At 45.9% G+C, this 26528-nt stretch overlaps 1 protein-coding gene across 7 annotated transcripts in view; it reads right to left on the bottom strand.

Annotated features, from left to right (window-relative positions):
• Positions 1-26528, bottom strand: part of WDFY4 (WDFY family member 4) — a 314583-nt gene that overhangs the window by 277216 nt on the left and 10839 nt on the right. For 6 of the 7 annotated variants that reach the window (XM_057505763.1, XM_036916603.2, XM_036916599.2 and 3 more), the window contains exons 2-4: positions 11507-11757; positions 2616-2730; positions 1658-1764 (exon numbers count right to left, since the gene is read on the bottom strand). In XM_057505763.1, coding sequence (XP_057361746.1) covers positions 1658-1764; positions 2616-2730; positions 11507-11757 — 473 coding nt within the window. Of the gene's footprint in view, positions 1-1657; positions 1765-2615; positions 2731-11506; positions 11758-26528 lie in introns of those variants that run through there. The other variant, XM_036916602.2, reaches the window with a different exon arrangement.

The following is a 26528-nucleotide window of genomic DNA, read 5'->3' as shown; positions in this document are numbered from 1 at the left end:
GTACAGAGCAGAAAACAAGGGTTTTCCTGATTTTGGTTTCTGCCTCCTGATTAGGGAACTAGAAACTCAGTCATGAGGGATGGTCAATAACAAGTGCACAAAACTAATTAAGGACCTGACTGGGCCCTTCCCATCCTCCCATCCAGATCTAAGCCGTCACCAAGACCAAAATGACCCCATAGGTGAAAACCAATAACCAGGGTGCCAGACAGAGGGGAGAAGACAGGAAGTGGGCAGGGAGGGGCCAGCCTGAGTGCGGAGCCTCCCAGGGCCCTGCTTCCCCGTCTCTGCCTGGGTTCCTGCCAGATGCCCTTGGTGTGTGGGCAACCCGGTGTGTGTGCACCCACATGAGCATGTGTGGCATTCATCTAAAGTATGTTGTCCACCCAGTTTGACCACTCTAACAGATATGATGGCTAAACTAGAAAAAAGAGAAAGGAAGAATGTACAGTCGGGGCCAGAACCAGGAACATAAGGCAGGCTGCTGGTTCTACCCTTCCCCCTAGAAGCTTCCATTGCAGGCTAACATCTGCCCCTGCCTTTGACACCTGGCTCTGCTGTGACACCCCCTCCAGGCAGCTCTCCTGTCCTCCATGCTGCACTGGCCCCACTGAAAGCTAGAGGCCTGCTTTGGGGGCAGGCTGCTCACAGTGGAAAACAAGGCCTTTTTTTACTATAAACAAGAATTTTTTACTACTCAGCCTGAAACAATCCTTCCTCAGAGGCAGAAGGTTCTGTGCCTGAGGGTGGTTCAGGCAGTTTACTTGGAAAAGTCCTGTGGTCCCCACTCCAGTTTTCAACTGCAGGCTGTGCTTCTCTCCCTGTCCATGCACGGTCTCCAAATGCCTGTCCGAGGTTGGTGTTCACCAGTAGCCTGAGGGCAGCTGCCACCCGGGTCTGGCTCCCTGGTGCCATGCCTGGTGTTGAGTGCCACACCTGGCAGACAATGCTGCTACTGCTAGACAAGTGAGCATCTGGACCTGCCCTGCACAGGGCCTCTGGACATTTCTACTGATGGCCAGAGCTGCCAGGGACTGCTTCTGCCTGAGAGGACACTGGCCATCAGCAAACCACTCAGGGGGGAAAGCACCAGGTCCCCAGCTTCTTGGTGGGAGGACATGAGTGCAACCAGAATGGGACACTAGTGGGAAGGGAAGAAAGGGGAGCCAGCCCCTTCGAGCATCATCTCTGAGCAGGATGGGACAGGCGCCTAGGAGAGACCCCTTCAGTCTGAGTTTATGGGCTCTGGAGCCAGATAGGTTGCAACGTAAGATGGGTGAGCCTTACTTCTCAGCACTGATGTGGTGCCGCCGTGATCTGACTCACAGGGTTTGGCGAGGTTGACTGACACAATGCACAGGATGCAACCTGCCTGCCCTGACACACAGCAGGTAGTCCATACACATCAGCCATTGTTAACCCCTCACTAACCCTAGAACTGTGGTGTTATCTCCAACTCTAAAATTAGCAATATAAGAGTCACAAAACTGCCCAGGGTTACATAGCTGGTCACCTGTAAAGGCAACATTCAAATATGAATTTGACTATGAAAATCATGTTCTATATCAGAAAGGAAGTAGGGGAGGAGAAATAATTAGTCAGTTTCATGGGAAGAATACACTCTTGAGAAATGCCACTGCCCTATGCTGGGACTTACCGAGTCTGTCTCCGTGAGGACATACACTGACTTCAGGAGCAGATAACCGTCCTGATCCTCATCCCCCTTCCACTGCATCAGCTGTCCAGCTGCCATTCTCGCTTGCTCTGGCAACGACACATGAAGAGGAGAAAGTGTCACCAGCAGGGCAATGCAGTGACCTGCCCACCCAGCTGCCCTTCCACTCGGCTCCTCTCCCCATGAGATGTGCCTAGTGTCTTGAGGGGACTTCTGCCTCCTGCCCTCGCCACAGCACCACCTGAATCTATACCAACCATTCAACTTAATCTCCTTGGAGGGTGACCTTTATTGTGTCACCATCCCTGTCAACAACCATCAGTGGCTCCCTGTTGCCAAATAAGAACAATCTCCTCAGCAGCTGAACTTCCCACAGTTGAAGTCTTCACCCCACTTCCCTATCACAAAGCCCCTTTGATGGCAGGGCTTCCTGCAGTCTGCCCCATGCCCAAGCTAGTCCTTCTTCCTGGAATCCCCTCACACCCTCAGCCCCATAGCCACCATGAAATTCTGCCAAGCCTGCAGGGCTGCGAGCAACTTGAGCAGAAGAGTACAAGTCAGAAGACCTTGCAGCAGAAAACAAGCCTCTGTATCTTTTCTGGATCAAGCTATTCATTGAACACACAGGTGCACCTTTTATCTCAGTACTTCCTCCCCGATACCTAGTCCTGTGTGTGTGTGTGTGTGTGTGTGTGTGTGTCTGTCTGTCTATCTGTCCCTCCTAAGAGAAGCAGTTTCCCCAAGGCCCCATTCCCTCCTCTGATAGCTTTTCCCTTCATTCTCAAGGTGCTCAGTGGCAGAACCAGCTTATCATGCTTTTTAGAAGGTACTATTCTAACTCCACTAGAAAACAGAGGGGGACTTGGCAGGAGGCCTGGTAGGAGTCTGCAGAGCTGCTTTGCTCTCCATAAAGTGTTCTCCGGGACTTCTCTTCTCTTACCTGCAGGCTTTCCCACAAGTGCCTTCTGTATTTCTTGGGCAAAGTGGTTGGAAACATCTTCTGCCAGCGTCTGGAGACTGGGAAAGCAGATGATCCCCATGGAGTGTTCCCAGGCCTGAAGTCAACAAACAGGACTCTCAGAGATGTCAAAGCCACAAAGCAAGGCATGAGAATCACCTTGCCTCTCTCCCTGCCGGCCCAAACCAAAGGCTCAGTGGGCTTTCCCAGGTTCATCCCAAAAGCCACCAAATCACCTGCCCTCACAACTTCCACCTGATCCCTACCCTAGTGCTATTTCCCACTGACCTCCAAACCCACATCCAGCTGGCCCCTGAGCTTCTCACCCTGCATCTGTGCTCCTGAACCATCAACCACACAGAACCGAATCCATTGCCTTCCCCACATTTCATTTAGAGAATGGTCCTACCAAGCACCCAGTCACCCTAGTGGAAAATTCCAAGTGTGTTTTCTGAGCTCCTCCTTCTCCTCACCTCCCTTACCCTATCAATTGCTATGTCTCACTAACTCTCCTCTTACATGCTTCTCAGTCTTGAACAGATATCTTAGTTTTAGTCATGAAATTACTTCCACCAGATAATCTAAAATGTGGGATTGCAAGTTAAAAGAGTATGCTTTTCTGATTTGTTTGTTTTTATTTTTGTTTTGTTTTTTTAGTGCATTGGTACAGGTACATATTACTAACTCACTCTCCAGAAAAAGTTTACCAGGTTAGCCTCCAGGGGCTCCATGGAAGTGGGCTAGTTTCTCTACACCCATGCCAACACTATCATGTTTTTTATCTTAAATGGGAAACCTTATAGAAGAAAAAATATCTCCTCTCAGTTGCAATCTTTTGATTATAGAGCAGATGAATGCTTTTCATGCTTCTTGAATTGCCTGTTTTTACTCTGCCTATTAGTCTATTGGGTTTTTCATTATGTTTTATTTATTTTTAAAAATCCTTTATATATAAAATATGTTAGCCTTTGGTCCATATTATTTTCATGATTTTTTTGAATTTGTGTCATTTTAATTTTTATTGTTTGGTTTTGCTATATAGAAATCTGAAATTTGTATGAAATAAAATTTCTCAATCAATTTTTTTGTTGTCTGGCTTTAGTTTCAGGCTTAGGAAATTCCTTCCCAGTCCAAGTTGTTGTTGTCCTTTTTAATCACCTATTTCTTTTTAAATTTCCTTAGAATTCTTCCTTCCTGTCCGTTCTCTATTTCTACCCTATCTGGTCACCTTTTTCTTTGAGCTTTCCCCCCTTATTGTTCAGTATAGTATTTAATAGAAGTCATGATGTAAAATTCTGCTTGGGCTGCCAGACCCTTTTCAGAATTTCCTCCTGGTTTCTGTAGTAATCCTATTCATAGGTCTGCTTCTCATCTGAGTCTTTTTCCTTTGTTCTACTGTATCATCACAAGCCAAGCTTACTAGTGCCAGGATGAAGATAGTGGTCTCTAGACCAACAATTACAGTACGGTGATTATTCTTGGCCCAGGACTAGAGTTCCCAGTGATTCTCCATCCCAGGTTCCCACCAGGAGGGTAGGCTACTGTGTGCACATTCTTGGCAATAAGTGACCTCTATGAAATGCAATTTTGTTGGACTGCCATCCACCGCTCCCTCTCACCAGCCTCATTAAATTATATTCCTGCCCAAAGATCTGATTGCATTTTTTTAAGCTGAGATCCTCCTTCTAGAAAAGGTGAGAAAAGCTCCAAAACTCTGAAGGGAAATCATTTTCAACATGGGTCCATGGCTATAAATACTATGTTTATTAAAAGGTAATAACTTTTAAAAATCTCTATATTAAAAGACACTGTATACAAAAGGAGGAGGAAAGCCACAGATTGGGAGACAATATTTGTAATCTGGTCCTAAAAATTAATAAGAAAAAGAAAACCTGATTGTTTTTTAAAACAGGCAAATGAAACAAGTAACTTACAAGAGATAAAATGAATAGTAAATCACTAATAATCATGAAAATGCAAATTAAAACCACAATAAGATATTATACACTTTTCAGGTTGATAAAAATGAAGTCTTACAATACCAAATGTGGGAAAAGGTGAAGAAACACAAAAATCATCTTTCTCTCCTTGTAGAGTATAACTTGGAAGATCCTCTTTGAAGAGGTATTTAATGCAATGCAATAAATTTAAAGGGGTGCTGGAGCTAGAGGGTATTATGCTCAGTGAAATAAGCCAGGCAGAGAAGGACAAGTACCAAATGATTTCACTCATATGTGGAGTATAAGAACAAAGGGAAACTGAAGGAACAAAACAGCAGCAAAATCACACAACCCAAGAATGGACTAATAGTTACCAAAGGGAAAGGGACTGGGGAGGATGGGTGGGAAGGGAGGGATAAGGACGGGGAAAAAGAAAGAGAGCATTATGATTAGCAGGTATAGTACGTGGGGGACACGGGGAGGGCTGTGCAACACAGAGAAGACAAGTAGTGATTTTACAGCATCTTACTATGCAGATGGACAGTGACTGTGAAGGGGTATGTAGAGGGGACTTGGTGAAGGGGGGAACCCAGTAAACATAATGTCCTTTCTGTAATTGTAGATTAATGATACCAAAATAAAAAAATAAAAAATAATTTAAAAAAGTAAAAATTTAAAGGGGTGCTTGTCTTACAACCCAGCAATCCCTCTCCTAGGTATATGCACTAGAGAAATGCTGGCATGTGTCCACAAGGAGGCATGGGCAAGAAAGATATATGCAGCATTATTTGTGATTCTGAAAAATGGAAACACTTATTCATCAAAAGGACAACAAATGAATAATTTGTACATAATAATCTTTATATAGGGATACTATATAACACTGAAGAAGAAATAGAGCTACCTGCATCAACATGGATAACTCTAGAAATAGAATGTTAAGTGGAGCAAACAAGTTGCAAAAGCATATTACGGTATAATTCTAAAAACCCTGAGAGATGATATCAAGTGCACAATAATACCACTTACAATTATAAAAATATATCCAGATCATCCCCACAGGGAACGATGATTCAATAGGATGGGAGCTACCACTGGAAGAGGGTGGCAGAGGAACGTGCCCTGGAATGTATGCGTAGGGACTTGTTTATCTGAAATATTTTATTCCTGTTATACAGATGGTGAGAACTTGGGTATTTATTTTGGGTGAGTCCTGGGAGGAATATTTGTACCTGAAATGTAATTTTTTTAATTCTCTGCCCTTTATATGGACATAGTTGCCCCTATCCTTTATAAATAAGAAAGCAATAGTTCAGAATTTTGCTGAAACCACAAAAGTGCTCGATGAATGTTAAACACAATTGTACATAGCAGACCTCCAACAATTATTTGGTAAGTGAACACAAGATTATGATACCCACAATCCACAGGATGTTAGCCAAATGTATCATATGCTGTTCTGGTGCCAAATACTGGGCCCAGCCCTGACTTGGTGACTTCCACTAACCTTCACAGCAATAACCTTTGAAATTAGTATTATTAATATTATTACTATTACTAGTTCCACTTTACAGAAACTGAGGCTGAGACAGAGGGTAAGCCCAGAGAATGAGTCCAGGAGCAGTGTAAAGAACAGAATTATCTCATGCACACTTAAGTAGCCTGCGCATGCCTAAAAGTCATGCCTCCCACCTGGAAATCAGCTATCACCCTGAAACTTTAATTCCTGGAAAGAAAAAGTCAGTTCTTTTGGCTGAGAATTTCTGTGGTAAAATTATTTCCCTCCCCAGGGTAGAGAACTCTGTTATGATGTCTTCCTAACAAATTCCTGTGCCTCCTCCCTGCACTGGCAAACCCCACAAAGACCAATTTGCAGGCAGTTGACTCAGAAGCATCTAGATCCTCTTCCAGCCGTGGGACTCCAGGAGGCACTGTACAATAAAGTAAATTGGGCCACTGTGAGTTGAACAGTAATTGTGTGCTCAGCCAGATTCTCCCAAGGCTCACCCTCCTTTCTGGGACCAAGATGGGCACTTATGGAGACCACATTAACTCTTTCAGGCCACTGGGGTGCTGTTTGATGCACTGAGGCAATCATTTACTGAATGGTACCATGGAGACCCCAAAGAGTTAAGGCAGCTTCCAAAAGGACCTGATTTTTTTCCCCCAACTGGGACTTGCATGCTGGAAGAATATTGCTCAATATTTTTTAAAAATTTTATTTACTCATATTATCTAAGCTGCACCATCATGCTTTGTGGCTGGACGAAAGAAAGAAAGAAAGCATGGAAGAAAGAAAATGATGCTCTGGTCTCCAAAGGAAAATAAGGAATAACAAAAGTTCTTGAGGTGATGGGAGAAAACCCCAGCTTTTGAATGACAGGCACCCTGGTTGGTTTTCAAGTCCAACTGCAATATTACTATTTCACCACCACCGCAGAGTTTGGTGACTGGGTCTTCATGGGCTCAAAACATTTTACATGAGTTTCCCCTGTTAGTGTGACACAGCTGATGCTCTCCTTTGTAGACATTTTTTTAAAAAGTGATGCATCGAAACTTTGCTGATGCAACAAAAATGTCATATTCCCAAAATGGGAATAAACTATGTTACAGGCCCTGCTCTGAAATTAGGTAAAGCCAGGGATAGACAAGGAGGGGTATTTCCCTTCACCATCACCTGTGGACCCCACACTTGAATATAATTCTTGGTCATCCTTGTTATTATATTTAACATTATTTCTCCCTCTTCCATTGTCAGTTGGGTCCATGAGTGGTTTACATAGAGTTACTGACCACACACAGACACACACTCATTTCCAAGTACAACTGATTTAGTGTTAATTCCAATCCCTCCACACTAGGAAATGAATGGATTCCTCCTCATGTTACACTCTGTTCTGGTTTTCTATTGCTGTGTAACAAACCACTCCCAAATTGAGTGGCTCAAAATAACAGCAATCATTTATTTTTCTGATGGATCTGCAATTTGGGCAAGGTTCAACTGGGACAACTTTGCTCGTTCAGCTGAGGCAGCACACGGGGGCTAAGATATCCACTTGTAAGATGCCATGCTTGCATGGCTGGCAAGTTGGTACTGGTTGTCAGCAGCAAGTGCAAGGTCAGGGGCTGGTTCCTTTACACATAGGCTTTTACTCAGGGCTGCTTGGACTTCCTTATAAATTGACAGCAAGTTTCTAAGAGTGAGTATCCCAAGTGACAGGAAGAAGCTGGAAGTATCTTGAGGCCTGAACCTGGAAATGTCACCTGTGTCCTATCCATTAGCCCATTAGCCACATTATCACAAACCCACCCTGATCCAAGGGGAAGGGACACAAAGCCACCTGTTGAAGGGAGAAGTGTGGACATCTCTAATTTGCCATATCCATAGATCTCCCTTGTTTTTCTATGTGTTCCTACCCCCCAGGTTGTCTCTCCCAGACAATGAGAAATTTTACACCAATTTATGAAAATTCTCTATCTCACTGTCTACTTTATTTCAAAGTACATATTCTAAGAACAATCTTCAACAACCACATCATAGCTCTATCTCTACCCATGTCTATTATTACCAAGTATCTCTATTCAATGTGATGCCCTAGAGTGGCTCCCTTTCCCCCAAAGCAAGCTCAACTGAAGGTCAGCAGGACCTACCCACACTTGCTAGAGGAATGCCTTCTTCTCTTGATGAGGTCTTATAATAAGAAAGATTCTAGGAAGACCATAGCCCAAGGTTCTTTGCAGGAAAAGAACAGTCAATTGAATCCTTCCTGAAAACGCTGCTCTGCACACTGAGAAGTTACTGGCTCTGTGCTGCTTCCTGTGTGATGCAATAAAACCTCCTCCTCGTCTGCAACATCCTGGAGTCACATGTGTAGGAGATGGCATTCGTTTTGTACACAAAGGGGAATGTAGGTACTAGCCAGGCAGAGCCATTGTCCAGTGAATCACGGACAGAGAAAAACCAGAAGTGCTTTGTTTTGCAAACCCCAGCCTACCAGAGGGGGCCCAGCGGTTAACAACACAGCCTAGACAGGCTGGCTGCCTAGGTTAAGTTCTGTTTCTTACTAACAGATGGGTGGCCTTGGCTGAGTTATGCAATATCTCTACACCTCTCTTCCTTCATTTATGAAGCTGGGATAAAAATAGCACCCACTTTACAGGGTTATTATGAGGGCTTGTAAACACTAAACAGAATGCCTGGTTTTATTAGTCAGAGCTTGGTGAATATTACTAGCTATCACCAGTGAAAGGACCATTCATCCTGGATAAGAGCTCCTCTCCGACCTACACAGAGGATCAGCAGAGGAGGAGAGCCCACAGCTCTGGACGGTAGCCTCCCTTCTGACTCACCCCCTCAGGGCAGCTCCCTGTCAGGATTCCGGGGCCCTGAGGCACCATCAGGCTCTTCCTTATTACCAAGACAGTAACCAAAATGTTGAGTGAGTTCATTTCTTAACAACCCTGCAATTGTTGAAGAACAACTGGGATTTACTACAGAGCCAGCTAAGCCCCCTTTGTACTTCCCTAACAGTTGCTGTAATTTCATGTAAAAACAATGACAGGGATAAGGGGTAGGTCTGTCCTGTGCTATGAGTGTTAGGAGTGAGATAAGAAAAAGTTAAAGAGGCTAAAGAGAAGTTCTTTGAGAAGAAGATGCCAAAGAAGCAGCTCTTGGAGAGTCTGTTACACAAGACGATCCCTATTGTCAAATCTCAAGACTCATGAGGTTGAGACAGGTTACAGTCCCTGAAGCAAGTGATGGCCATGGAAGCAGGGCACACACTGCTGTCAAGCCTCAGCTGACACCTGACTGCATAGGCCACCCCTTCTATGCTGGGTCTGACTGATAAAGACTCTGGGCCAGTCAGAGAAGATTGCACACCCCACGGATACAGCTCTTTCTAAGCAAAGGTGACAATTCATAATTTCTTGTGCACATTGTCTTAGAACAAATAATATTCCACATCATCTTGATTTCCTTGGGGCCAGAGTGATAAGAGTCTGGAGTAGAGAGTTGAGCCCCACCAGAGTGGTGTGAACTCTGTCAGAGGCGCTCAGTCGCTGTGTGGAACCCAGTGGGGCCTGGTTTCCATGACAACCAGTACATGTGTAAGGCTTTGATGTCAGCAGCCACACTCTACAGGAGATGGCACGATTTTTTAAGTCCTGATATTTCCAAGGGAATTCTTTATAGACAGCCTTAAAGAACACTGTTTTGTGGTTATAAGATTCAGAACAGAGTAGTTACAAGCTTGACCTCTTAGATAAGGACCTGTATTCCAGTGGATGTTCTCAGTCTTCAACTACAGCTCAGATTTTATCTGTACCACTAGCTCAAAAAAAAAACAAGAAAAAAAATCCTCCCACCTTCCCCATGGTCCTTTCCACTATCAAGTCTTAATTAAGAAGCCTGAGGGCTCTGGCTCTGACAGAGTTTTATTAGTCAGACCTTAAAGGAAGCAACAGGTTTTTAGACATGTACACTGGGTGCCAATCAGTATCCTCTGCTCTGGACTGAACTCCCCATAAGGGTAAAACCTCCATCTGTCTCCTTTCATAACCCCAGACCCTAGAACAGAGTATAGGAGCTTAATAAATATTTGTACAACAAATGAATGAGTTCTTGCAAATCAAAAATCTAGAGAGGCAAAGCAGTTCCAAGGCCTGGCCCTGGATGAAAAGTCCTTTCATCAGAGCCAGGACTGTCCAGTGATAACGATACAACACCACAGCAAACCCCTATACATTCCCAGTGAATTTCGGTGGGGGTCAGGAGGCTGCTTACATTTCTCCTTCCATAAGACAAAGTTGATCTGAGAACTGGGTGATCTCTCAGAAGCTGGAGTGGCCAGGGCAGAGGCTAGGAATGAGAAACCTAAGCTGTCTCTCCTGACCTAGTTCTCCTTTCCTAGTACATTCCCTGTCTCCCAATTATCCAATCTGTGAAATGTGATGGATGGGGTATACAAGTCCAAAACATGGAGGAAAATAATGAATTGATGGGCAGTAAGTTGCTTTTTATAGGAAGACATGCCTGAGTATTCAATGCATCCTATAAATCTGATCCCAAGAACATTCCAATTCATCATAGGAAACCCTTAAATATTCCTGGTTAGTAAGTTAGATGAAACATTAAGAAAAGGTTTCCCAGTAAAAACTTGCCAAAACCTCCATCTGATCTAATTCTACTTTCAAATGTGAAAAGGATTTCATATGTTCTGTGCTTTGAATGTGTTTTTTAATAAAAACCCAAAATCAATACTCAAGCAAGAACCACATTTTCATAAAAAGATGTGTTCCCAACTGTGCAACTAAACTTCAGTATATTCAACTATAAGGCAGACTTCACTGGCAGAAGCTTTGTTCCAAGACAACAAATCCCTTGTACCCAAACCCTCACCGGTTGCCACTAACCAGAGTGCCAGCCCAGGGGACAGGCTGGGTTTTTCTCATGTGCATATGACCAGGGAAGTAGGGTACTGCTCTGGGACTTTCTACTGATTATACCTCAGTTTCCATTATGGGCACAGTTTGATGTTCTGGTTCTCCCAGGCCCTGGTGCTGGCATTACTGGGTTTGAGGTCACTGGCTATCCCTGCAGCTCAGGTCTCAGGACATACGTTCTTTCCTCGCACCCAAAGAACTGAGTTTCTTCTCTGGCTCCCAGTCTGGAATTATGGTTGAACAATATAATTCTTTTAACGAAAGATACAATATTACTCAAGAGCCAACTCTCCATCTTTTCCTAGCCCCTTCTCATCCTGGAGAGGAACCTTGCTTGCTATCTTCATTAAATAGCATAACATTCCCCTCTAGGCAACCAATCAGAGACCACTTGTGATATTAAAACCACCTGCTCCAGCTTCCAGTCGTCCCAGAAGTGTCCCCAGAGCACTGTTTCGTCTTCTTAGTTTCAAAAACAAGAATACTAACCTTCAAGAACAGTGGGAGAAGATTCAACAGGCTCTTCTGACGCTCAGCCTGGCTCCCGTGAACCAACTGCTGGTATTCCAAAAACTTCCTTTCTAGCCTCTCCCAGAGAGCAGTGGGGCTAGGGGACTGCCCTCCATGTGGGAAGTCAGGCTGAGCTATGTTGGGCTGGTCTTCATTTTGGGAACCTGGATACTCAGCTCTGTCTTCAGCCTGTGAAATGTCTTCTGCCTCCATGCCTTGGCAAAGCAGATCTGAATTCAGAACAAAAAACAGAAATGAAGTCCTGTCATAGCACTTCCTGATAAGCTAGTTGTGGGACAAGGTACCCTACTCATTCAGGCCAGTTCCTATTGAAGGTCGTTCCTCTAAGAATCTGAAACTGACTAAAATAAGGAAGACTTTTAAAAAAAGAGATTCCAATTTAGATGTAATTCATATGACAGTCTAACATGTGCCAGGCATTGTGCTGGGCTCTTTACACAGACTCCCTTGAGAGAGATGGGTGTTTTTATTTTTTCTATACAAGTAAGGAAACTGACTTACAGGGCCAAAGGCATACAGGCAGCTAGACATCCAGTTGAAATGCAAACCTTGAACACTAAAGCCTGTTTTTTTATTACCTGATGCTGCTCCTCTTTGAAAAGGCTAAGTAAATAGAAGAGACGAGTGTAAATGTTTTACCCATATTTCTAGAGTCACGTAATCCGAGATCTTCAATTTTAAGTTCCTACTACCACAAAAGGCTGAAGGATATAGATTCTACATATTATTTTTTGGTCCACACTCAATACTTTTTGAGAATTTTGTCCTTAAAATGACCTTTTAAACCTCCATGCTGACTCAAAAGATCTCCCCTATTAGCTTACATAAGAACAATTGTGCAAACTGGGACCTCAGGTCAGGAGACATAAGGACAAGAATTTATGTGATGAAAATAGACCAATTTGCCTGTAAGGGAATCTCAAGAAGGTGCCTTTACGTGTCCTTGATACAAATGAATGACAACTGTCCTAGTCTTCAGGTAAGTCATGACTGACTCACAGCACAACAAAGGTTTGTTCCCTGTTTGTCAGGAGTGCAGGAATCTCATGTAGGGACCAGAAAGTCTAGGCTTCCTGCAAACAGCCCTCCCTCAGCCACAATGTCACCATGTAGGAGTTCATCTTGGAATCGGGCCAGCAGCTAGCAATCACCAATCATGGCACATAACCAGGCAGAGGGGCACACAGAGGAGGAGCCACTGGCATTTTGCTCTGGGCTACAGTAGCTGAGTACTTCATGCTTTATTTTTAGCCCAGACACACACCCTTTACAGGCAAGAATGGGCATTACTAAGGATCAGGTGGCCAAAATAACCCTCCATCCCTGAAACTTTTTCTGTACATAACTCCATGAGCCCCTGGCTCATCTATCACACAGGCTTATTACTCTGATTTCATTTTCAGAAATCATTTTCTAATCACAAAAGCCACGTAAGTTCAATGTCAAAAATTGGGAAGGAGCAAAATATCAGGAAGAATATGAAGTGTTAAAATCAAAAACAGAGACCAGCCTTGAAAATTCCCTGAGTAGACAAAACCAGTTTAGTCATACAAGCAAAGCTTTATTTAGCTCATTTTGCAAGACTAACTGGACCTGGGTCATTTCTTGATTACACCTCTAAAAGTCATAAACAAAACTAACGTGTATCTCAAGGTTGATATGAGGTAACCACTGACCCATTCCCTGTGATTTAAGAGAAGTCTAATATGATCACCAGTCACTGTGAAGAGAAGCCACTGATTTCTCACCATATAAGTTATCATATGACCAAATACCCCTATGCCTTACTTCATATTTTGGTTTGAGTGCTCTCAGTTTGCGAACTGTCTTTTTTTGGTGTGTGCACAATAAACATTCACTAATTACCACTTCAGTAATTCTTTGGTTTTACATTGGCTATTTTTTAGCCTTTGACACAAGCTTACCCGTGCCCAGAGAAATGACAATTGATATCTCAGCTTTTATCTTGGAATATATTGTTTAACAAAAACACACTCAAATACCATTGAAGCAAAGTTTTTATTTATACATTTGCTTCTGTTGGTTGGTTGTCTGGGGCTGAGTGGAGATTCTGTTTGTTTCCTTTTCTGGGTTGACCTTCAGCATAGTCTTCCTTGACCTGCATCAGGCTCTTCTCCGGCTTTGTCAATTTATTCATTTATTCCTTGGCTCTCCATTCCCTGATCCCATTCCCGTCTCCCCCACTCAGCACCCCCACCCCACCTGCTTGATAGTGTGGGCCATCATAAAACATGGCATAGGTGTATGGCTTCTGAATGTATGCATTTTAAGTTCCCCAAATGACCGTTTGTTTCTTTGCTAAAGCTTCATCTTTCACTCAGCATTATGCCTTCAGACCCAATCATGTATCACTGTGCTTGTCAACTTCCATTTCCTCTAACTGCTGCCCACCCCATGTTACAAAGTGAGCATCATGTGCCTACTTGACATATTTGCTAGATTGACAGATGGCTAGATGCCACAACTTCCCATACTACACTTGATTGCATGTGGGTTCCCTCGTGTGCTGCCTGTGACTGGATCTGGTATGAACACTGGAGCACAAATGCTGAGTTAAGGCCATATACATGCTCAGTTCAGCTAAGTACCAAATAAGATGACTGCGGAAAGCTGACACCAGAGCACACTCCCCCAACAGGCTTCTCTACCATCTCATAGACACTTGGCATCACCCGGCTTCCTAATGTTGCCAATCTGACTGATGTAAAGTGATCTTCATTGTCATTTTTTTTCATTTTGCTATCATTAATATATAATTACATGAACAACATTACTATAATCCCCCTATTCCCCACCACATACCCCATTACATTCACTGTCCATCAGCGTAGTAAGATGCTATAGAGTCACTACTTGTCTTCTCTGTGTTATACTGTCTTCCCCATGTCCCCTGCCCTACATTATATGTGCTAATCATAATGACCCTTTTTCCCCCTTATCCCTCCCTTCCCACCCATCCTCCCCAGTCCCTTTCCCTTTGGTAACTGCTAGTCCATTCTTGGGTTCTGTGAGTCTGCTGCTGTTTTGTTCCTTCAGTTTTTTCTTTGTTCTTATACTCCACAGATGGGTGAAATCATTTGAAACTTGTTTTTCTGAACCTAGCTTATTTCACTGAGCATAATACCCTCTAGCTCCATCCATGTTGCTGCAAATGGTAGGATTTGTTTTCTTCTTATGGCTGAATAATATTCCATTGTGTATATGTACCACATCTTCTTTATTCATTCATCTACTGATGGACACTTAGGTTGTTTCCATTTCTTGGCTATTGTAAATAGTGATAAACATAGGGGTGCGATAAACATAGGGGTGCATATATCTTTTTCAAACTGGGCTCCTGCACTCTTAGGGTAATTTCCTAGGAGTGGAATTCCTGGGTCAAATGGTATTTCTATTTTGAGTTTTTTTAGGAACCTCCATACTGCTTTCCACAATGGTTGAAATATTTTACATTCCTACCAGCAGTGTAGGAGGGTTCCCCTTTCTCCACATCCTTGCCAACATTTGTAGTTGTTTGTTCTTCATTGTCATTTTAAGTTGCATTTCTCTTACTAACAACTTACTAACAAGTCTAAGCATGTCTTTATATGCCTTTTAGGTGTTTGGAGTTCCTTTTCTGTGAACTGACTATTCATAACCTTTGCTTATTTTTCTTTGCTTGTCTTTTTCTTGTTGCCTTGAGAGACTATATTCTAGAAACTGGTCCCTTATTGACTTTAAAAATCACAAATACCTTTTCTCTATCCATTCATCTTATAAATTAGTTCATAACTTTCTTTTTGTCATAAAAATGTATCACAAATATTTTTCCATGTCATTAAAGATCCTCTACATCTTCACTTCGGATGGCTCTGTGGTGGCCATAGATCCATGTTGACTGTTTATTTAACTAGTCCCTTGCTCACAAGCATTTAAGTGATTTCCAATTATTCATTACTAGAAACAGTAGTGTAATGATAGGCCTTGTGTCCAAGCATTTCCATACATTCATGATTAAATAACATTGTAATATCTTCTTAAATTCCTAAATGGAAAATTTTCAGGCTCTGACACCTATTTCCCAAAACATTTCATCAAGGCACAGTCCTCCTTCCAGAGTGAATCAGGGCTTATATTTCCTTAGTTACCATTTTTTAAGTCCTGCTGATTCGATAGGTAAAAAGCAGTGGCATCTCTGCTGTACCTCACTACAGGTCTTGTTGAAGTGTGTTTCTGTCTTTTTGTTGTGATGTGCTCTGTAATGGGCTGCTGTCTCCTTGAGGGGCCCCTGCAGTGCCAAGTGTCTTCATCTCACGGATTCCCTGTTGGACATCTCAGCTGCTCCCACAGCTGTAACTACTGTTGAGAGCCACATCTCCACTAAATGTAAGCTCTGTGAAGAAGGCCGCTGCTTGCCTCTCTCAGAGGTTGGCGCAGAATAGATGCAAGGTGTGTTCCTGAATAGATGAATGAAAGATCCTATATGCTGAAGGCACTCAGATCTCTCCCTATAGCCTAGACCCCTCTTCTAAACAAGTTCTTTTTCTCACCCCAAGATTTCTACTTGGATTTCCACCAGACTCTCAAAGTCACTATGTCTTAATCCAACCACCACTCCCACCACCGACAGAGCCAGCCCCAAGTCCAGCTTGGACTTCCAAACCCACGGGACGGTGTTGGAGCCATGCTAGCAGGCATCTCTTTCACACTGAAGTCCTCCTGTGGCCACACCAATGGGAACCCCTGGCCAGTTCACTCGGTGAAAAGTGTCCTAGGGCTGGCTAGCACACTGCTTGCAGGAGAAGCAGGGGAGCAGCCAAAGTGAGGCTCAGGTGAGCACAAACAGGTGGGGGATGTCACACACCACCTCAGATTTCCTCCATTTCCTGAAGTGAAACGCTTGAATCATGTTCCCTTCACAGACAGAGATTTTTTAAAAACAAGAATTTCTCACAAATGGGGGTCTGTGAAACCCCATGGAGAAGCTGTCTAACTCAGATGTCAAGCTGTGACCCTCCGCAGGGTCCTGTGCCGTTGCCCATCCCCCAGGGCCAACTTTGGTTCCTTTGTAAAGGGACAGAAACAGGAAGCAGCCTCTCAAGACTGCACAAGCAGCAACAAGAAGAAACAATTCTAATCCACCTCATATCAAAAGTGCCTTCTTCCGTCTGATAAAAGTTGCCAGCACCTTGTTCTTACCCAGAGCAAAAAGGGACAAGGTGGGAGTAGGGTCACTGGGGTCTGGGGCAGGACTGGGGTTAAGGGGAGGCAAGTGAGGCACTGTCCTCGGTCACAAGATTCAGGGGTGCCAGAAACCTCAGCAGCCAAGATAAATAACATTTTATTGCAATATTTTAAAAAAATCAAATGTAGTGCAAAAAAAATCCATGGTAAACAAAATATCAAAATTTCAAGTAAAGACAGGATCCAACCCCTGTTGCCTGACTCCACCGCACTGGCCTCCCCCTTTCTGAGAATTGGAGGCACAGAAATCAACAGGTTAAACAAATACCACCTCCAGGACCAGACTTGTGCTGATTCTACTCTAATATGCACAGTGTGGTGGCCCAAACACGGACGCTGAAACTAGGCTGCTCTGGTTTGAATGCAGTGGACTTAGACTGAGTCACGAAACCCTCCCTGGCTCAGTGTCCTCATTTGTAAAGTGGGACAGTGACAGGACCCCTCACAGGTATTGGGATGGAACCAGTGCTCAACACAGGTCATCATTAGGACTAGGGACTGGGCATTCACCATCCTTCCCAGTGTAGGCATTCGCTGGCACTGCCTCTCTTAATCTCCCTAGAGTCCAGTGACCTCAAAGCTATTGGCCTCCATCTGTAGATGGTGCTGAGGCTTGGAGCAGAGAAGTGACCCATGGAGCACCCCATTGTCAGTCGGTGGACAAAGCAGATTCCTCTACCCCTTGCCCCCTAGCATGTGCCCAGCAATGTGCATCAGAGACAGACTCAGACAAAGCCTAGCTTACAGCCCAGGGGTGAGAGAGAGGGTCTGGGAGACATGCTTGGCCGAGTAACACAGGCTGAGGACAGCCTTACCACCCTGGAAAGTTCTCTTGGAGAGGTGAATGTTGGGGGTGAGGTGAAGGGAACTTGGCAGGACAAGAGGGTTAGAGGCTGCAGAAGGCTCCAGGGGCCTCTGGGAAAAGACGAGTCCCCAGTGTGCTGGCGAGCTGTTTCCCAGCGTGGCCAGGCTCAGGGCAGCGGCACACAGCCCATTTTAGTCATGGCTCCTCTGCAGGCCCAGGCAAGCCAGCCAAAACCACGCTGCTTTGCGACATGAGGCAGCAAGGGAGGCAGGCATGCAGGAACCTGCCCACTCCACAGCCCCCAGGCAGAGGGGAGCCAGAATGGGAGTCACAGGGCAGGGCACCAGTCCCAGCGTGGCTGTTGTGCCTTACCCAACTTACTTCCCCTCTCTGAGGCTAGGTTTCTCCTCAGTAAAATGGCTCTGACAATCTCAGTTCCATCCTCTGGTCTTTATGCATCGACCACAGAGGAGACTCAGGGCAGTGAGGCAGTGCAGAAGGGCTGGAGAAACCCTCGAGAGGGCTGAGAGCCTGTGGGCTATGTGTGGGGAGGGGCACAGGGGCGGTGCTTTCCTATCTATGCACTGCACGCAGGGAGCCAGATGACAAGTCTGTAGTGACCCAAGAGGGAGGTATGCCCTAAGACCTCGGGCCACCAGGACTGGGCGTGGCCACGCAGCCTCCCAGTGATGGGTGTCATTACCCACCTCACTCCCACCCCACCCACCCCACATCGTTGGAGCTCTGCTTTGTTGAGTTTCAGAAGCAAAGCACCCAGGCCAACCCGCTGTCAGCTGTTGTGCTGGAGGACAACATCTGGAGCCTGACGAAATCGGCTGGGTTGCTGATATTTGAGCTGCTAAACCAGCATTCCATTGACTGTTTCATCTCTGACTTTCTGTGGAGTGATTCACTGTCAGGTAAAAGTCTCAGGAAATGAGATGTGATAGAGCAGCCCTTGGAGCTAAGATGTCAGGGTCTATTCTGGAAGAAATGGAGCAAGAAAGTGTGTGCAGCCACCCTCTGACGGGGCAGGTCAGAGGGAAGCCTGGTGACCGTGCCACGACACTCAGACCTGGTGACAAAGAGTTGTGGCAGGGGGGCAGACAAGGTGTAGTAATATGGACTCTGGTTCCCACCACAGCCTCTGCTGCAGTTAATCAGAGCTCTGAGGTGAACAACATCATCATTCAGAAACATACATAAAGCACACCAAGATACCAGGACACACTGATTAGAATGACTTTAAAAATAAATAGAAACTGGTAAGTGCTGACAACCATGCATAGACACCCTGCTCTTACCTTTGCTGGTGGGAATGGAAATTCATACAGCCACCCTGGGGAGAGTTTGGCAGCTTCTGAGAAAGTTAAGTATATACCCAGCAAGTATGCTTCTGGGTAGTTACCCCAGACAAATGAAAACTTAATTTCAAACAAAAACCTATGCACAAATGTTAATAGTAAGTCTATTCACAGCTGCCAAAACCTGGAAACAACCCAAATGTCCCTCAAGGGGTGAATGAATAAAGAAACCCAGGTATATCCAGACAATGGGCTGCTTTCCTGCAAAGGAGCACACTACTGACCTTCAAGAATGGGGATGTTATCAAAGTCCTTGTGCTGAGGGACAGGAGCCAGTCTCAAAAGGCTAAATACTATCTTATCTCATTAACATGACATCCTGGAAGAGGCAAAATTATAGGGACAGAAAATCCATCAAAGGTTGCCAGAGTTTGCAGGCAGGAGGTTGGCTCCAAAGGCAGAAGGGACCTCTGGATGATGGAGGAAATGTTCTCTATCTTGATGAAGGCAATGGCCACATGATTGTCCACATTGTCTCAAGGGCGCACTAAACACGGTAAATTATCTGCATGTAAATTGCACATCAATAAACATGGCTTTCAAAAAAATTTAACATTCTGAGTGGAAAGAGGACTCACAGAAACACTAGAGACAGAGGGCTTCATCACTTCACCCTTTTTTGTCCAGGGCAACAGGGAGACACTACACACCTAGTCACAGTGATGACCCCTCTTACCGAGAACTTCCTTCTCTGCAGTTTCATCTTTGAATCATCTCATTTTATCTTCACAACAACACCCATAAGAGAGCAAATAGCAGCAGTATTGACAGGCGCTGAAAGGTTCAATTGCTTCCTCAGATGGCCACAGTGCCAAGTTCTATGGGTCTTACTCCAAAGCCCATATGCAACTCCTTGAACACATCCCTCCTTCTTCAGAATGTCACAAGCTGGGGACAGGATCAAAGTTCCTATGCACGTGAGCCACAAGCAGACTGGGGTTCACCCAGGGGCCCTTTCAGGGGTTGGTCAGTGTGGAGACTACATCCTAAGTTCCTATCTACCTTTCCAGCCAATTGAAAAATAATAGACCTATAAATGATCGTTTGTCAGATTGGCTGAACTAATAGACAAGGTGGGTCAATTATAAAAAGTAAAAGGACACCAAAAAGAATTGAAAGAACATGAACAGATTTTGTACATGTTTATAGCATGATTTTTACAAATAAGAGAAAAAGGTGGAAAAAGCCCAAGTGTCCATCAGTGGAAGAATGGATACACAACATGTGGTGTATCCATACAATGCAATACTAGTCAGCCTTAAAAAGAAAGGGAATTCTGACACATGCTACAACATGGATGATACTTGGGGACATTATGCCAAGTAAAATAAGCCAGTCACAAAAAGACAAATGCCATATGATTCCACTCATATGAGATACCTAGAATCATCAAATTCCTCCAGATGGAAAGTAGACTGGTGGTTTCCAGGGGCTGAGGGGAGGGGAGAAAGGTGAGTTAATGTTTAATGGGTACAGAGTTTCAGTTTACAATATAAAGAGCTCTGGAGATGGATGGTGGTGATGGTTGCATAAAAATCTGAGTATATGTAATGCCACTGACTGGTACACTTAAAAATGGTTAAAATGGTAAATTTTATGTTATATATATATTGCCACAATAAATAAATAAATTTATTTATATGAGGGTATAATTCATCTGGTTTGATGATTATAATAAAATAATAAAAATAACGGCATCTATTGAGTGCTTCCTTCACAGGAGGCCCTGTGTAAGGGCTTTGAGTGCATAAAGTGATTTAATTCTCCCCAAGCCCCATGGTACAGGGTCTGTTTTGATCCTCCCTTAGAGATGAGGAAATGGAGTCACCTGAAATTTAGCAGCATCAGGAGGTTACCCCAGGTGGTGTTTTCAAGGGTGGGACATGAACTGTCCTCTGGCCCCAGACTTCAGTAAATGTTTGCTACCCATGGGGCACTTGTGTCAGAAAGACTATGGGGAGGCCCTGTGTTCCACAGCTGGGTTAGCTCTGAGCAGAGAACAGACGGTATAGGAGGTACAAATGAGACTCAGAAGACACCAGAGATAGAAGTGGCTTGGACAGCACAAGTCCCCAAGAATTTTCAGAAAGTGAGCAAGAACATTAGAATTCCTACAGGATGTGGTATGGGGCCTGAGAGCATAGTCCATGTGATACACAGAGAAAAAGAATAAAGGACAGACGTGAAGACCAACATCTAGGTAGTGACAATCTCGAGGTTTCCATGAGGAGAAAGTTGACAGGTGGCCACAGTACTCTGATACTCCCTTTGATGTGCCTTGCTTAGTTCTGCCGCCAGCTTTCTGGTGGTAAAGAGTCAAATCTTCAGCCTAAAACCTACCCTCTAGGAGAAGGAGATCCTGAAGGCAGTTGTCCTAAAACTTTGACATGCATCAGAATCTCCTGAAGAGATGATTAAAACCCAGATTTCTGGACTCCACCTCCAGAATTTCCCATTCAGTAGGTCTGAGGTAGCAATTTGTATCTCTAATGAGTTTCCTGGGGTGCTGAGGAGCTGGTTCAGGGGACACTCCCTGAGGACCATCTCCTGACAAGATGCCTTGGAGAAGGTGTTTGCAATTAAAAATGTGCTGTCATCTAGATTGTATCTAGCATGGCTGCACCCTGATGGCCCCTCCTCCCAGCCCCCAGCCGTAGGCCAAAGGAAAAACCCCAAACAGCGCTGTGTGAGAGGATGAAGTGGCTGGACATGGGGGAGGCGGTACCAGGTCATCCCAGGTCAGAAGGAGCGGGCTGGGCAGACAGGCCGGAGCCCAGCCCTGTGGAAGGCCTGTAAGTTCCAGGCCCAGTGCATACACTCTTTGGACCACACAGTGATCTCATAAGGTGGATGCCAAGGATGCTGTTTTCACATGTGGAAACTGAGGCTGGGAAGCAGGAGCTTGTCGCTCACTGAGACCTAGGGTGTGTCTGCCTCCAAAGCCTCTCCAACACTCTACCTTCCTTGGGAGATCCAGCTTCCCAAACACTGTTCTCTCCCCACCCTATCCTGTGAGGCAAGACCTTGCTTCTATCACATGTGTTTCCCTGAGCTCCTGAGCCAGGGCCTGTGCGCATGTGCAGTGTGGCAGGGACGGGAGGCTCTGAAATGTAGTAACAGGTCCCTTTGCTTCTGTTCCTGCTGGTTTGGAGAGTCCCCACACTGCAGGCCCCAAAACCAAAGATCTTTGAACGTGGAACACGTGACCTCCTGCCTTGCCTGCCCTACCCAAGGGCCACACAGCCTGTGCATTCAGCACGGCCATGGCCATGACCCACCCTGAGTCCCCTCAGTCACCCAGAGAGCCCTGTCTCTGGACATCCCCTCCACCTCCCACTTTCCTCTCCTGTATCTCACTCAGCTGCCAGCTAATGTATGTGAGAGCATCTCCAGCACAGGCCAGGTGTCCACAAAGTGCCCTTCCTCTTGCCCTGCAGCTCACAGGCCTCACAGCAGCAACTCCCACCACCACACCCCCACCACACCCCCTTGGTGCGTGCTGCCGCCCCCAGGCTCCTGCAATCTGCCCGCAGGAGGGAGCCTAAGGCTGCTTCTCCCTCTGCGGTGTACTCGGGTCCTCCATCACTCCATAGGGCCCAGTCTTGAGGCTGGGTAAGCTGCCCTTGTCCCACCCTGGACTCAGTTTCTCTTTGGCATCACCTCCCTGCTGGCCTGGCCACAGAGTCTGTCCAATCTTGGTTTTCTCACAGAGATGATTTGAATGGATGTCAGAACACTGAGTGGACCAAACTGAAGCCTTAGAGGTGAGGACTTGGCCACCTTGAAGATGAAGGGTGGAACCCAGGAACAGAAGGGCTGACCCAAGAGCAAGGCTCCAGGGAAGAACCAGAGCCCACGCAGGGCACCACAGAGGGCAGGCAGGGAAACCAGCACCCTGCACACAGAGGCAGGAGTGCAGAGGAGTTAGCAGTACCAGGGTGCCCTGGGGCAAGGGCCAGCCATCACCCCGTGCCATCCACAACCCTCCAAGGACCCTCTCCTCCCCATCAGCCAGGGCTAAGCGTGCCTACAGGCAGAGAACAGAAGAGGCCAGGGGCCTGTATCCTGCCTCCAATGACTCAATAGGAGAAGGAGGCAGCCCAGGTTGTTTGCAGAAGTTCAGGAATTCCCCCAAGACTAATATTGGAACTCTGACAGGAACCAGGCAGGTTAGGAAGCATCTCCCATGGCCCTCAACACTTCCTTTTTCTGATTCCAGCCCACACCTCCCGGCCAGCACACACCTCTGTGGTTTGTGTAACAGCAACAGAATATGGGAACTTGCAGCATCCTGCAGAAGGGGCCCAGTCCCATATCTCGGTATCGACTTCCACATTGTCAGCAATGGCCAGGGAGCAGTTCCCCTGACCAGACCCTCGAAGCTTAACTGCACTGAGTTGTCACTGTCCGCACAGAGACATGGGCTGCTGACAGCACAGAAGGCCCAGCCACATGACTGGGAGCCTCTACAGTGTGGGAGCTAATCCCTGGCAACGTCTCCACTGGTGCTGCTCAAGTAAGGATGGCCACAACGGAAAGAGAATGTACTTACAAAGCCGTCAATGTTCTCTAATTTTAGAAGACTTGTGCTATAGGTGTTGTTATTCACATTATACAGGTGGTCAGAGCAAGACTCAGAGCAACTGAGATTCAGAGAAAATAGGTAACTCACCAGTCAAAGTAAGCATCAGAATCAAGGCCAAACCCAGACTTTTCTGACTTCAAAGCCCTCCATCCCCTTCTACCACTCTGGGCTGTCTTGACACAGTGGTCAGCAGTGGTAAGAATATACCTGGGGGGCACCCTGGGTACTAGCTGGAAGCACTTACTGCCGGCAGCCCTGCAGGGGGGTTCTGGCTGGGCTGGCAAAGTTGTTGCTGACCCCTGGTCCAATGAAATCTAGCACCAGGCCTGCTGCCTGGCCCTGCTCACACTGCAAGTCCCTATGCTCTTGCCATCCCCCCAGGGAAGATCTGATCTCTGGGAGCCACAGGGCCAAGGGTTCAGTAGGCCGGGCATGGGATGGGCATGGACTGAACACTCAACACTCAACACTCAACTCCCCATGCTAAGCCAGCTCAACTGCAGCTCTATTCAGCTTTCTCCATGTGATGGGTTGTTTGATTATTAAACATGCAAGGAGCAGAATCTCCTGTGGCCCACACCCTGGGCTAGAAAGCTCAACTCAGGGGAGCATGGGTGGGCAGCAGGGGAAGAGACACAGTGGAGAAGGTGCTGGGCAGGAAGGTGCCTAGCTGTGGGGCACAGGAGGCTCAGGCCCAACCTGGGGAGGGGCTCGAGGTCTAGGAGGGATTCCCAGAAAAGATGGTGCCCATATTGGGCACTGAGGAATGGGGGCCAGGTGAGCCCAGAACCAAGCAGAGGGACCCCCAAGGCAGCATGCATGTTCAGGAAAATGAGTGGGGTTCAAAGGGGCTGGATCACAGGGAGCAGCAATGGAGTTGAGGGTATATGTTGTGAAATGGTCACGAATGCCAGTAATGGACACAACCGTTGCTCCACTCAGCCATCCTGGAAGTCACTGTGGGCCCTCAGCAGACTGTGCCAACCTTCTGCTAGCTGCTGTCCCAGGCCCTGCTCCGAGGTGCTCACAGCCTGTGGGGGAGAGGAGTCAGGAAAAGGGAGGCTATAATACAATGCATGCAGTATACCCTTTGGAAGAGGAATCGAGCACTAAGGGGGCAGAGGAGGAAGAAACTGGTTACTGGGGTGAGATGGGGTGGAGGGGCAGGGGAAGATGGTAGAAGAGGCTTCACAGAAGCAGCGGAGGAGAAATAAGGCTGTGGACAGGTTAGTGAATTGCTCCCAGTGAAGGAAACACAAAGGGGCAGGGGGGATGCAGGGTGGAGGTAGTGGGCAAGGGCTGGGTCAGGAAGGTCTGCAGTCGCAAGTTGCCCCACCCATTGCTCAGCCTCCACTCTCCCTGGGGAGTGAAACCACCAGGGACTTTGCAGCATCCTTTAGATTTCTCAGGCCACTTGGTAAGGCTCAAGAGATGAAAAGATTTCCAGGATTGGTCAGCTCATACAATCATCCTATTTTAGCTTTTTAAATTTCAAGTATAATTTGGTCAGAAAATAAACACCAAAATAACTGGTTAAACTTTCAAATGTCTCTGAAAGTATGGATTCCTGACTTACAAGCAAATAAGCATCTCAATTCTCACTAAACTGTTGACTAAATCAGAGAATGAATTAAAGAATTAATTCTTAATTCTCATGGATCATAAAAATCACAACAAAGCAAGGACAAACATTTCCATTGAACATCAAGAGAATTACTGGTGTTCTTGGGCTCCCTGTCTTCTACCATGCTAGGAAATCTGGATCCTGAAAACTGCTTTTAGGTTAATAAGAAAGAGACACTTTCAGATGGAAGTCTGCCCTATGATGCTTTCCATCCAAGTACAGAGCAAGGAAACAACTGTTCTGGCAGCTGGGAAGCAGGGTCATCAAGCCCCTGGGCTGAATCTCTTTGCCCCTATGCTGCTCAGTTCTGCACCTCTAACTAACAGAAAGTGCCTAGAATAGATAGATGCTCCTTAAGGGTCTGCCCACCAATGAAGGTCTACTTTTCAGATTAGCCTCATGTTCAGAGCCTTCAAATATCTCCTCTGAGACCTGAAATATGTTTAAACACAATGAGTCTCCTGCAGACTGGTGAACTTCTTCGTGTGTGAGGAATACTTTCTCACCTAGACCTAATCCTCCTGCATGCCCAGGAAATGGGAGAATGGCACCAAGGAAATTCAAAAGGAGCCAAGGAACCTCAGAATGTTACACAAGTGGGTGAGATGGGTGCCTGCCCTCTGTGGGGCTTCTCCTGGCAGCTCAGCGTGGGCCCACTGTTCCTTCACCTCTGTCCCAGCTCTGCTGTGGCCAGCCTCTCTGTCTCCAGTCTTCCCATTGCCCCCCACCCACTCCCATAGCTCCAGGCTCAGGAACACAGCCTACCATGTCACTCTCTTGCTCGAGTGTCTTCACTGGCTCCCCATGTTCTTCCCAAGCTCTTGGCCCAACCTCCTTTCTTGCCTAATTTCCCACTGTACCCCCCAGTGGGGTCTGGCCGAATGAACTGTCCATTCACACCCTGACCCTTGCATTTACTCAGGAGTCTCCTTTCCCTAGAAAGTCCTTCCTTGCCTTGCTTCCTTCCAAACACAATTCCTGGCTGCCTCCTGGACACAGGATTCCCTGATGCCCCAATCAGGAAACAACCCTCCTCTCTCCAACTTCCCAGCTCCTGCCACCACTGGGCCATCCTGTGATTAGAAAGCAACCATACAAGCATGTGACAGCACTTCCCAGTTTGCAACACTGCACCCACATATATCTCATCTAATACAGTATCGTGTGCAGGGTGACGCACACCGCATGTGAGGTGAAAAGGGGAGCCTGGGAGTGAACGTCACTTGTGCACAGGCAGTTTGTGGAGTCAAGTAAAATAAAAGTGCACACATTGTAATTCCCATTTCTCGGTACCTACCACCGCTAATAACAGAAACTCATCAATTTCTTCCTTGTGTTATCATTATTCGTGAATACTT

Source organism: Manis pentadactyla, chromosome 8 (assembly GCF_030020395.1).
Source record: "Manis pentadactyla isolate mManPen7 chromosome 8, mManPen7.hap1, whole genome shotgun sequence".
Classification (NCBI taxonomy): Eukaryota; Metazoa; Chordata; class Mammalia; order Pholidota; family Manidae; genus Manis; species Manis pentadactyla.
The sequence above is the reverse complement of the archived record's forward strand: the minus strand, read 5'-3'. Positions and strand labels throughout refer to the sequence as shown.